General features: G+C 43.5%; 1 protein-coding gene across 1 annotated transcript in view; it reads right to left on the reverse strand.

Moving 5' to 3' along the window:
• Positions 1–6,389, reverse strand: part of LOC122923740 (F-BAR and double SH3 domains protein 1-like) — a 31,865-nt gene extending 25,476 nt beyond the window's left edge. The window contains exons 1-3 of the mRNA XM_044274589.1: positions 6,288–6,389; positions 3,100–3,204; positions 490–651 (exon numbers count right to left, since the gene is read on the reverse strand). Of these exons, the coding sequence (XP_044130524.1) occupies positions 490–651; positions 3,100–3,204; positions 6,288–6,389 (369 nt within the window). The remainder of the gene's footprint in view (positions 1–489; positions 652–3,099; positions 3,205–6,287) is intronic.
• Between the last annotated feature and the right edge of the window lie 7,546 nt (positions 6,390–13,935).

Consider the following 13,935-nt stretch of genomic DNA (forward strand, 5'->3'; position numbering starts at 1 on the left):
GCAGAATGTATACTGGGTGCCCAGACTTCAGGTGGCATCCTAGTAATAAAGATTTCATTTTGGGAATAACATCAATATGATGAAGCGCAACAAAGTCAGCAGAATATGGCTGGAGCTGTTGTGGTACAATGAGGACTCCAACAGGACATTACCAAACAGTCCTCCTGACTTCTTTTATAGTCTTACTGGAGTATCTTCCAACATTAGAATCCCAAATCCAGTCAATCGTCAATACAGCAACATCCCTAAACCACCCTAGAAATACCTTTTAATATGCAAAACATGGTTGAGTTCCTGAGACAGTCCAAAGAAAAATGGTACTGTTGACGGGTTCAAGCTATAGCCATTTTGTAGTGATCATATGGTTGTGAGTTTTAAGTCATCTCCTTGGATGTGCGTGTGCCCAACATGGAAAACTTGCATAAGAATTGCTCTTAACATTTTTAGGAATTCTTGAATGAAACTGATATGTGACTTCATAAAACTTACAGAGGGAGACATCTCTCCATTAGACATCCGGGCCTCACTCAGACGTCTCTCTTGTTCTAGTTCTTCATTAGCTTGTGTCATTGCGCCAGACAACCAGGTGTCCACATCTACCCCAACATGGCGTAGCAGCTCCACACGGGCATCAGCTTTTACCTTACTGACCTAAAGCACATCAAAAGCACTGAATACAATGTGGAGATAAAATGAAAAAAGCAGACTAGCAAAGTAAAAGTATACTGTACTATACTACAGAAAAGTAATACTAAGGTTTATATTGTAGCAAAAGATCCAAGTGCATACAACAATATAAGATTTCAATTTTCTATCTCAATTTAAAGGGGTATTCCTGAAACATAATTTAAATAAAAAATGGTGTCGGTGTGGTGTAAAATAACAAACAACCACCACTTACCTTATTAATCCCCCACAGCTGCTGTTTGGCCACTGCCGCAGTCTGTGTACCTCTCCACTTCCTGTTCTCTTGCTTACAGCACTGGGAAAAGCTTGGCTGCATGGGTCATTGCTGCAGCCAGTGATTGGCTGAGTAGGCAGTCCAAGCCATTTCCAGAGTGTGGGGGGCGAGAACAGAAGTGAAGATGAGCAGGGACCAAAGCATTGGCAGTGGATCGGTGAGATATTTGTAATTACAATTATCCCCTGGGAATATTTCTTTAAAGGATACATTCATTTCTGCAACCATTTGTATGGGTATAATACATAAAAAATAGCAATTTTGAATGTTTTTATTAGATTATACTACTATATTGGGTATACAGCTCCTATGCAGAGTTATGTGCCTCCATGGCTGTAGACTACTTTATTTCTCCAATATAATGCTCTCCCTGTACTCTTGCAAACCTACAGTACATACAGCAGAAGACAGGGCAGATGGAAGAGAGTGTGCACTCAGCAACCCCGCTCTGTAACCTTACGAGGTCTGCATTCTACGGCATTCCAGTACCATGCTGGAGTTCAATGAGCTCTTTTAAATAAGCCTGTGAGGAATATGGATTCATATTCCTCACAGGCTTATATGAGTGTCAGTTGGCACGGAAGAAAGCCCCCAGGGGTCCAGGCTTCAAGGAGAAGGTCACACCTCGGTCCACCAGTTTGGAGCCAACTGAATCCTGCAGGAAAACCCTCAGCATGGGGTATCCGCCCTTGCCCAGGATCAATGAGACCTCCCAGACATGTTGGCACCTACCTTTCATAAGGAATAATGAATCGCCTGGCCATCGCAGGCACAAACCGGATACATATTTGTGTCCCGGTGGCCACGAGGTACGTTCCCATGGTCTTTGTTTACTGGGATGAGGTCAGGGTAGGGAGATATCCATATCTCCCCATAGAAACAACATAACGGTACCAGGTTTGGGCTCTACTTGTAGCCGGAACCCAGGCAGGTCCATCGGTCCCAGAACCATCTCCCTGTGACCCTCTGGTCTGGAGCTATGAACCCTAAAGGGTTTTATGGGTCATTTGCTGCCAGCCCAGAAGAGGGGGAGGGGAGGGGCTGGCTACAGGTTAAAAGTCTGGTACCAGCAAGTAGGCGCATCTTTCTCTGAAGAGGGGTCACATCCTACAAATGTGTTTAGAGGGACCCAGGAAATAGCTGAGATCACGCCCCTTCATGTGGACTCCAGCAAAGAACATCTCAAAGGAACTTTCATCTTACCCGGTAACTGACTTTTACACTGCTTAACCATGTTGTAACCATATAACCTCTAATCTGTAACCTCAGACCATTGTATATATTGTCTGTGTATATTGTGTTAAATCTAGTGTGCTCTTACGGTGATTAAATCTATAATTTAATCTTGTGCTATCTTGTATCTCGATCACGAATCCCCATGTCTGTGTTTTGGCCTAGTTATAAGCTACCGCGGGTTGGTTTCTGACCCTATATAATCCCGTTAGCAGACCGGGCTTATATCAAACGAGAACTGGTGGTAGATACCCGAGCTGAGGAGGCACTGTTTCACTGCGGCAGTAAAAAGGCTCTCTCAGCTTGGTGCCTCTCTGTGCCCGCGTGGACAGGAGGTGTGTGTGTAAACTATACCAACCTGACCTTACGTGCTCCACTGGAGGGCGTAACTTCACGTTTTGGCAAACCCGTGATCATACCAGGTCTCATGAGCTCGACGTGGTTGACGTCAAGCGGGCACGAGGTGTGGTATTCATCACAGAGCCATATTTTCACAAATGATTGTAAAGGCAGACTGCAAGGATACAAGATTTTATACACCTGTGGCAATGGGACTGAGTCAACACTAGAATTCAGAGTTTAAGAAGTGCGTCCCAATACTTCTGTCCATATAGCGTAAGAATATATAGAGTGCTGCCAGAGGGGACAAGGTGAGTGCAAAGGTCCATAGACATGTATGATGTTCTGTGCTGCTCCTGCGGTTTGCAGCTACTTGTTTAAGGACATCTAAATAGTATAGACTTTATAATGGGCTTGGCATCAAGAAGAGATAGTGAACGCATACTGTAGTTATTCAAAAGAAAAGGTTAACATTTCATGTATATTAAATATTAACCCTTTCCTTGTGCAAATTTGAAATCCTTTTGAAATCCATGGATATTAGGCTCCATGCAATCTGCACGTACCTCAGCTTTCCGCACATTTTCTTTTACTTCCTCTATTTTCTGGAGTATACTGAGGACCTCCTCTTCAGAAGCATTCTTCCGCCTGTCTTCTAATCTTTGAAGGACCTAGAAATTAGCAGATTGTGTTTTAACATTGTATTTTGGGCTGCACAAGAGAGCTTTCAAATATTTTATAGGACGGTCTTATAATCCAGAATATTTGCTGATCCAGCACATATCAGATCCCATTGATAACAGATTAAATATGGTACCACATTACTATCTGATCTAAATAGACTTGGTATTCTGCAGCAGCCAATTACCGTCTTGTTTTCATGCATTCAGTCTTCAATATTAGTGGTATTCCCATCTTCTGCATTTATGGCATAGCCCTAGTCTACAAGGGAGTCTGTTAGAAAAATGTTGCATATTAAAAGGCTGTCAACAAATGCCTCAGTATTAGGCCTCATGCACACAAACGTATTTTGTTTCCTTGTCCGTTCAGTTTTTGTTTTTTTGCAGGTAGGATGCGGACCCATTCATTTCAATTGGTCCGCAAAAAATGCGGACAGCACACTGTGTGCTGTCCACCTCAGTATGTCTGTTCCGTATCCACGCAAAAAAAATAGAACATGTCCTATTCTTGTCTGTTTTAGGCATTGTTACAATGGATCCTCAAAAACAAACGGATGGCATCCGTTTTTGGGGGGGGGGGGGGGGGGCGGAACGCAAAACACATACGGTCGTGTGCATGTAGTCTTACGCAAAAAAATAAAAAGATGACATCTGTATGCCATCCATTTTTTTTGCGGATCCATTGTAACAAAACCTATCCTTGTCCGCAAAACGGACAAGAGCAGGACATGTTCTATTTTTTTTGCGGAGCTACGGAACGGACATACTGATGTGGACAGCACACATTTTTTGTGGACCCATTGAAATGAATAGGTCTGCATCCTATCCGCAAAAAGAAAAAAAAAAAAAGGAACGGAAATAAACAACGTTCGTGTGCATGTAGCCTTAGGACATAGGCAGTCCGCAAAACACTGATCCTCAAAAAATGCAGATGATGTGCTTTTGGCATCCGTATTGCATCATTTTTTTTTTGCGGATCCATTGTAACAATGCCTATACTTGTCCGCAAAATGGACAAGAATAAGACATGCACACATGTGCATGATATAACACAATGTGCTATCCGCATTTTTGGCGGACCCATTGAAATTAATAGGTCCTCATCCAATCCTTTTTTTTTTTTTTTTGCGGAACGGACACAGAAACTAAATACGTTCGTGTGAATTTAGCCTCAAACAAAGAGTAACAAAGAGTACTGTCGGATTCCTTCTATTCTGCTGATTCCAACGTTTCTCCCCCTATCCAGATCTGTGGCTCCGATGCAGGGAAATCACGTCTATTCTGATGTACAAATGAGCTCTTTGGTGCAACGAGGGCAGCACCTTTGCACCTTGTCACACCATAGGTGAAATAAATTGAAAGTACAAAAGGTCACAGCAATGAATGAGATGTATACAGACTCAGTAAGGAGCCACAAGCCCATTTTTTGCTTGCTCAGGGGGACAGAGGAGGATTCTCAAGGGGTTAATACAACGGGCTCCTGATTTGCAGTTTAGGAGATGGAGGGAGGAGATAATCATAATGGAGGGGGGGGAGAAGATATATTAGTGCACATTTCACCAGTTCGTAATGACATTTCCCTGATACGTGATGATATGAACAAAATAAGGGACACAATTAAGGACACAGAAAGGAAGTTGGCAGATCTGGAATGTGCCTTTGGCGATTGCAAGTAAAAAGTTACAGCTGTGGTGAAAGAGAATATTATGTTCCCGAGATAGGGATTTCATTTCAGAAAACTGGACAATAAACATAATGAGACTAAAATCTTTTTTATCTGAATTGTTCAAAATAGACCCAAGCCAAGAGATCCTATGTGGAGATTAGGAAAAGACAGGCACAGGCCAACATTGCTGATTCCTTAGGGTCCATTCACACGTCCTTGTGTGTTTTGCGGATCCACGAATCCGTGGATCCGCAAAACATGGACATCGCCGATGTGCGTTCTGCATTTTGCGGACAGCACATCGCCGGCACTTAATAGAAAATTCCTATTCTTGTCCGCAATTGCGGACAAGAATAGGACATGTTCTATTTTTTGGGGGAACGGAATTGCAGACCCAGAAGTGCGGGTCCGCAATTCCGTATCCGGTCAGCACATCGCTGCCCCATAGAAACGAATAGGTCCGCAATTCTGTTCCGCAAAATGCGGAACAAAATTGCGGACGTGTGAATGGACCCTTAATCATTCCTGCAAAACTGTATTGTTCACCAGGGACAATAAAAGTTTTTTCACTTTTGCCGACAAAGTATCCGGCTGGATGGAAAATAGCGGACTGTAGTTGTCAGGGAGTAGGAAGGGGAGCGTCTGTTGTGGGAAGAGAGCTGTCTATCCCCATTTGGGAAAGGGGGTTAGTATAAGGTCAGCTGATTTGGGTGTGAGTGTTTTTTTTTTTTAAATGTTATATGTCTGTTAAAGTACTAACCTGGAATCAGGGGCATAGTTATAGCGGAAACGGCTGCTTTGGGGACCAAATTCAGGAGGCCCACCCAGGATGAAGGCTAAATTACTGTATTGACAAGGCCCCCTCAACAGTATTACACAATTACATTATATACAGAGACACTGTAGAAAACGGATGGAATGGCTGCAGGGCCTGATCTTAGAGCGCGATCCTGACTAGCCACAGGAATAGGGATTCAAAAATTTGCTGTGGGGCACAGTCATTTCAAGTTACGTCCCTGTGTCAGAGGGTTAAGGGACAGAGTAAAACGCTGTGTAGTTTTGGATGTCATTTTAAGGCCATTTATACTGGTCAATTTTGCACACGATTTTTGGGAAGGAAGCAACTATTACATGCTTTGATCTCTTCACAGTATAGGGAGGAGCGATCGCTATATCGTCACTCATCACCATACAGACTTGTTTGCTGGCAGCAGATGCTGTTTAGATAGCACAATCTGCTACCGGTAAACAGCGATTTAGGTGCCTACACAAACAAACATATTACCCAATGAATGAGCGTTTTGCTTGTTCATCAGGTAATTGGTGGCACCTTTACACCTCCAGATAATAGCTAACAATTATCTGGCGGATTCTCGACCAGTGTAAAGGGGCCTTAAGAGGCACATACCTGACTGGTGATAAGTTGGGTTGGGTTAACAAAAACAGCAGGCAGGGCAGGAATTCCATTCTTTGTTTGGCTTATTATAGAGGAGTAAGTGTCCAGATACATAGTAAAGTAGATTTCAATTCAATCTAAAGAATTTTGAGTTGATGAAGAAGGAAGATTTGTATTTCTACATAGTGTCTTATGTGGAATGTAATGTATCCTCTCTTTTGAATATATATCTCCGCCGTTTACCACTAATATATTGTGTTGGGGTAAGACATTGCTTTAGTTGCCCTATTTTAGTTATAGGTGACTTTAACTGTGTGATGGATAATCATATAACTCTAGACAGGGTTGGAGTATGTGGGGGCAGCGCAATGAGCCCCCAAACAACACTGTTAGCCAAATGTTGTGAGGCGCTGGGTTTTATACACATCTGGTGGAGTAAATATAGGGGGCAGAAGGATTTTTCATATTATAGTTGAAGATCCAACTCCATGTCTAGAACTGATATGGTTTTGCCTAACAAGGGTTTAGGTTATGTACGAAAGTATGAAATGAAGGGATATGAGATCACTCCCTTATAATGATCGATCTGATACTGGATATAAGAGCCCGTTGGGCGGGAACCAATAAGCATCAATCCATATTGGCTGGGTATTACTGATGAGGTACAAGTTTTTAAAAACTGAGATAGGATCCTTTTGGGAACGCTTTTACATTTTGTATGGAATGCTTTTAAGGCTTACCTGGGGGAACTTATTTTCAAGATTTAGGGTAGGCAAAATGTATTTAAGGAGGAGGAAATAGGTTAAAAGAAATGTATGAGAAAGAATATTTTAAAGATCAGATTTGAGCTCAAGAAGAGCACAGGGAATTTCTTTTCAGGAAAGCACAACAAGGTATTTTTTTAGGGAGTCAAAAAAACATTGTGGAACTTTGAAGAAATTCTGATTGACTGTATATTTAATTGACCATGCTGATTTGGAACAATATTTGCTAGCAATTTACCTACCGTACTCCCCCCCGGAGTACGGTAGGTAAATTGCTAGCAAATATTGTTCCAAATCAGCATGGTCAATTAAATATACAATCAGAATTTCATCAGGTAATATATATCACAAGATACTATTCAGATAAAGAAGAAATTTAAAACTTTTTTTCTATACCTTATACAGTACAGTCAACAGGCGAGGTGGATATAGGAGAGATAGATACGATTTTTGATAAAAATAAATTACCACTAGTAACCAAAGTACAGAGAAATACGTTGATTTTACCGATTTAATTAGATGAAATAAAGAATGCATTGGATTCGTTTTCAGGGTACTCAGTGGCAGGTTCAGATTGACTGGCTTTTGAATTCCACAGGAAGAAGGTGCTATTACCAATCTATTAGAAGTATTTCAGAAATCAGGTGGGTGTATAGGCATAACACCTAAGCTTTGTCTGAAATTGAGTCTTATAGACTGATCTCACTTTTGAACACGGTTGCTAAAATAGTAGCGAACATTTTGGCTATGACACATTTGGCTATGACAAGCTCAGAGTCTTGTCTACAAATGCTCGCAGTCTAGGGAATAAGATCAATGAACTTGAGGCTATAATGGCATCTGAGAATATAGATGTAGTGGCTGTTACTGAGACGTGGTTCAAGGGGAGTAATGACTGGGATATATCAATACCAGGGTTCTCTCTATACAGGAAAGACAGAGAAGGCAAGAAGGGGGGAGGGGAGGCCCTGTATGTGAAAGATAGCATAAAATCTAATTTGATACAAGTTAGCGAGAACAATTTAGAGTCAGTTTGGGTTACCTTGCAGCTTGATAATCATAAGGTAACTCGTGTAGGTGTGATATATAGACCACCTAGCCAAGTCAGAGAATTAGATGATCTACTAGTTGAGGAAATAGCTAAAATGACATTGAAGGGGGAAGTTATCATTATGGGAGACTTCAATCTTCCAGATGTAAACTGGAAAACCAAAATAGCTAGTTCTGCCAGGAGTACAGATATTCTAAATTCCCTACTGGGATTATCTCTACAGCAAGTAGTGGAGGAGCCAACCCGGAAGGAGGCCATTTTAGATTTAGTATTCACAAATGGGAATTTGGTATCTGATATTACTGTAGGGGAAACACCACAGAAAAACAAAAGTTTTAGATTTTAGAAAAACAGACTTTTCTAAAATTTGATTAGTGGTATACGAAATCCCTATCAGACTGGAACAGTTTCATTGGAGTCCAGGAGAAATGGGATTACCATAAAGTGGCACTATTGAAGGCAACAGAAAATTGCATTAGGCTTGTCAGTAAAAGCAAAAAATAGAAAGAGACCACTGTGGTACTCAGCAGAAGTGGCGAAAATCATTAAAAACTAAAAGATAGCATTTAGGAATTATAAATAAAAAAAACGAGGATGACAGGAAAATTTATAAGATTAGGCAGAGAGAGGCCAAACAAGTTATAAGAGCTTCTAAAGCACAGGCAGAAGAGAAATTAGTCAGGGAAAAAGAGTGATAAGGCATTCTTCAGATACATAAATGAAAAAGGGAAACTAAAACAAGGAATTGCCAAATTAAAAACAAAAGAAGGAAGGTATATGGAAGAAGATAAAGAACTAGCTGAAGGCCTCAATGAATACTTCTGTTCAATTTTTACAAAGGAAAATGAAGGAGAAGGACCTCAGTTAAGAAAGAAGACTAATGAATCTTTTGATGCATGTGTCTTTACAGAGGAAGAGGTTCTAAGTCAACTGTCTAAAATTAATACAAATAAGTCACAGGGGCCTGATGGGATACACCCAAAGCTATTAAAAGAGCTCAGCTGTGAACTAGCAAAACCATTAACAGATTTATTTAACCAATCACTGGCAACAGGAGTCATCCTAGAAGATTGGAAATTAGCAAATGTTGTGCCCATTCACAAGAAAGGTAGTAGGAAGGAATCGGGCAACTATAGGCCTGTAAGCCTGACATCAATAGTGGGGAAATTAATGGAAACCATACTTAAGGAGAGGATTGTGGAACATCTAAAATCCCATGGATTGAAAGATGAAAAACAGCATGGTTTTACTTCAGGGAGATCATGTCAAACTAATCTTATAGATTTTTTTTGATTGGGTGACTAAAATAATAGATGGAGGAGGTGCAGTAGACATCGCTTATCTAGACTTTAGTAAGGCTTTTGATACTGTCCCACATAGAAGGCTTATCAATAAAGTGCAGTCTTTGGGCTTGGACTTCCATATTGTTGAATGGATTAGGCAGTGGCTGAGGGACAGGCAACATAGGGTTGTAGTCAATGGAGTATATTCAGACCAAGGTCTTGTTACCAGTGGGGTACCTCAGGGATCTGTTCTGGGACCCATATTGTTTAATATCTTTATCAGCGAAATTGCAGAAGGCCTTGATGGTAAGGTGTGTCTTTTGCTGATGACACAAAGATTTGTAACCGGGTTGATGTTCCTGGAGGGATACACCAAATGGAAAAGGACTTAGGAAAACTAGAGGAATAGTAAAAAATCTGGCAACTAAAATTTAATGTTGATAAGTGCAAGATAATGCACCTAGGACGTAAAAACCCAAGAGCAGAATATAAAATCAGTGATACAGTCCTAACCTCAGTATCTGAGGAAAGGGATTTAGGGATCATTATTTCAGAATACTTCAAAGGTAGGCAGACAATGTCATAGAGCAGCAGGAAATGCTAGCAGAATGCTTGGGCGTATAGGGAGAGGCATTACCAGTAGAAAGAGGGAAGTGCTCATGCCACTCTACAGAGCACTAGTGAGACCTCATTTGGAGTATTGTGCTCAGTACTGGAGACCATATCTCCAAAAGGATATTGATACTTTGGAGAGAGTTCAGAGAAGAGCTACTAAACTGGTACATGGATTGCAGGATAAAACTTACCAGGAAAGATTAAAGGACCTTAACATGTATAGCTTGGAAGAAAGACGAGACAGAGGGGATATGATAGAAACTTTTAAATACATAAAGGGAATCAACAAGGTAAAAGAAGAGAGAATGATTAAAGGGAACCTGTCACCGGGATTTTGTGTATAGAGCTGAGGACATGGGCTGCTAGATGGCCGCTAGCACATCCGCAATACCCAGTCCCCATAGCTCAGGACTCATCTCAGGTTAATTTGCATATGTATCAAATCGTTATTTTTTTTACACAATAAAGGCACACAGAGCTATGGGGACTGGGTATTGCGGATGTGCTAGCGGCCATCTAGCAGCCCATGTCCTCAGCTCTATACACAAAATCCCGGTGACAGGTTCCCTTTAAAAGAAGAAAAACTGCTACAAGAGGACATAGTTTTAAATTAGAGGGGCAAAGGTTTAAAAGTAATATCAGAAAGTATTACTTTACTGAGAGAGTAGTGGATGCATGGAATAGCCTTCCTGCAGAAGTGGTAGCTGCAAATACAGTGAAGGAGTTTAAGCATGCATGGGATAGGCATAAGGCCATCCTTCATATGAGATAGGGCCAGGGGCTATCCATAGTATTCAGTATATTGGGCAGACTAGATGGGCCAAATGGTTCTTATCTGCCGACACATTCTATGTTTCTATGTTTAGACTGAAAAAGGTGATGGGGACGATAACTCATTCAGATTAAAGTGGTTTTATTCCAGGTAGGAGTACTAGTTGCAATTTACCTAGACCATTTGTTAATATACAGCTGGGCTGGGGGTACACCCGCTCCATCCTGTCTCTTGATGCATTTAAAAGTGTTTGACAGGGTGTAGATGGGTCTTTCTCTGAAAAGTGATGGAGAAATATAGGTTGGGATATAATTTCCTTAAATGAGTGAAAAAATACTATAAATGTCCCAAGGCTTGAATACATATTAATGGACAAAGAACAGACTCCTTATGAGGGAACTAGACAGGGTTGTTCCCTCTTCTTGCTTATTTTTGTAATTTTAGTAAGAGAAGATAAGAGGAGATAAAAAAGTCAAAGGGTTTGGATGTGGTGGGAAGGGGGACAAATTGCTGTTATATGCGGATGATATTGTTATATTTGAATGATTCGTTGAGATCTATTCCATGTGTAACATATTATTGGAGATTTTGGTTAACTATCAGGACTAGATATAAATTGGAGTAAATCAGTAGACTCCCTCTGGATGCTTTTATTTGGCTACCCTCAGGACGGTTAAAGATTTTGGACCGATCACAAAGTTTTGAATACTTAAAGGGACAGGCCCAATAACCATAATTAGCTGTACATATCCATGCACAGGTCTTCTAATGTGCATTAAAAACATATAAGTATAACCCCACATTATGAATACAGTAAACTCACGTTTTATAACCTGAAGTAATCGCTGTTCTTTCTGCCTAAGGGGCGGGGTTTCAGCTCCACTTGCGCCCAGCCAGCATCAGCCCAACCGGCGTTTTGAAGCGCCGCCCAGCTCATCAATATTCACTTAGTGTCATGGTCTTACCTCCTTGCTGTTCCCTTCGTTTGACATGTGCTGGCGGCCATCTTGGTTTCTGGGTTTTCTTGTAGCCTCCCACCCTGCGGCTCCTCCTTCCCACTGGGAGGAGCTGGATGCCTAGCTCATATATATAGGAGGTCTGTGGCTTCAGTTCCTTGCTTGGTCCTCCTGTGTTCACATGCTTCCAAGACTGCTGCTGCTTCTGGTTCCTGATCCTGGCCTCGTCTGACTACCCCGTTGGTTCCTGATTCCGGCTTCGTCTGACTACCCCGTTGGTTCCTGATTCCGGCTTCGTCTGACTACCCCGTTGGTTCCTGTTCCTGGCTTCGTCTGACTACCCTTCTGGTTCCTGACCTCTGTCTCCGCAAGACCCTGCTTCGGTTTAGCCATCCGTTCGGACTTTGCTACGGCTTGCTCTTCAATAAAACCTTCTTATTTTCCACTTATCTCTTGTTGTACGTCTGGTTCATGGTTCCATGACATTAGGACCAAGCCATGAATTCTGACGGTACAGGGCCACCCTCGCTACCTACGCTGGTTGCCAGACTTGATCAGCAGGATCACCTGTTGGGTCGGTTCGCTGTGGCGTTGCAAACCCTGCTTGAACGCACGGCTCATTTAGCTTCCGTTGCCGATGGGTCGGTTGTCGCTCCTGGGCCCGCTCCTACTGCCGCTCCGGTTGTTGCGCCAGAGTCTACCCTGACACCTGTTGCTGCGCCTGTGGTGTTTCAGGGTATGACCGGTTCTGCCCCCCTTCCACAGCGCTTTGGGGGAGAGCCAACTCAGTGCCGAGGTTTCCTTAACCAGGTGGGCATTTACTTCGAGTTGCTGCCACATGCCTTTCCTACTGAGAGATCAAGGGTGGGCTTCTTGATCTCGCTGCTCTCGGACAAGGCCTTGGCCTGGGCCAGCCCTTTATGGGAGAACAACAATCCGGTGGTTGCCGAGTTTTCCGGTTTTGTTGCTTCTCTTCGGAAGGTATTCGATGTGCCGGCTCGTGCTGCCTCTGCTGCGAAGCTCCTTATGTCCATCAGACAGGGTTCACGATCCGTAGCTGAATACGCCATTGAGTTTCGTACCCTGGCAGCAGAGGTGGGCTGGAATAATGAGGCTCTGGTCGCTGCTTTCTCTCATGGTCTCTCGGATGCCTTGAAGGATGAGGTTGCAGCTAAGGACCTACCAGTGGAGCTCGAGTCTCTTATTTCTTTCCTGATTTTGATTGACACCAGACTCAGGGAGAGACCTTCCTTTAAGGAGAGCCTGCGGAGGTCTCCTAACAGATTGGCGCCTACGTTTGCTGTCCCACCCGTGCCTCCCTCTCCTCCCACGCCTCCTGGGGATGACTTGTCTGGGGGTGAACCCATGCAGCGGGGGTTTGCTCGCCTGTCTGAGGGGGAGAGGGTACTCCGGAGACGCGAGGGCCGATGCATGTACTGTGGTCTCGGTGGGCATTTTCGGTTGGCATGTCCGAACCGTCCGGGAGAACGCTCGCACCTGAGGTCCTGTCGGGGGCAGATCTTGGGTGGAGTCTCCTCGTCCCCGGTTTCCCGTGTTGACAAACCACTGATCACGGTTGTCCTCTCCTGGGTCGGGGGCTCGGTGACGACCCAGGCGTTGGTGGACTCTGGTGCTGGTGGTTTGTTCATTGATAGAGTGTTCGTTGCCGCCAATTCCATTCCTCTGCAGCCTCGAGGTTCCCCACTGGCTCTTGAGGCGATAGACGGCAGACCCCTTCTGCCGCCACACGTGACTCATGAGACCCTTCCAGTGGGGATGGCCATTGGTGCCGTTCACAGAGAGTCGGTCTGTCTCCAGGTTATTTCGTCTCCACACTACTCGGTGGTCTTGGGGTACCCCTGGCTCCAGAAGCATAATCCGACTTTCGATTGGAGATCGGTCGAGATCCTCTCGTGGTCACCGCAGTGTGGGGCTAGTTGCATCCATGGGCCTGTCAAGTTGCTGTGTACTTCCTCGGACTCTCTGTTGCCTCCTGAATACGAAGAGTACCGGGATGTATTCGATAAGGTGCGCGCGGTTGCCCTACCTCCGCACCGCCCATACGATTGTGCCATAGAGTTACAATCCGGTGCCGTTCCTCCTCGTGGCAAAGTCTATCCACTGTCGGTAGCGGAGAATGAGGCCATGGAGGAGTACGTGAGGGAGGCGCTTTCACGCGGACACATTCGCAAATCCTCGTCCCCGGCAGGGGCTGGATT

Source organism: Bufo gargarizans, unplaced genomic scaffold, assembly GCF_014858855.1.
Source record: "Bufo gargarizans isolate SCDJY-AF-19 unplaced genomic scaffold, ASM1485885v1 original_scaffold_1852_pilon, whole genome shotgun sequence".
Lineage (NCBI taxonomy): Eukaryota > Metazoa > Chordata > Amphibia > Anura > Bufonidae > Bufo > Bufo gargarizans.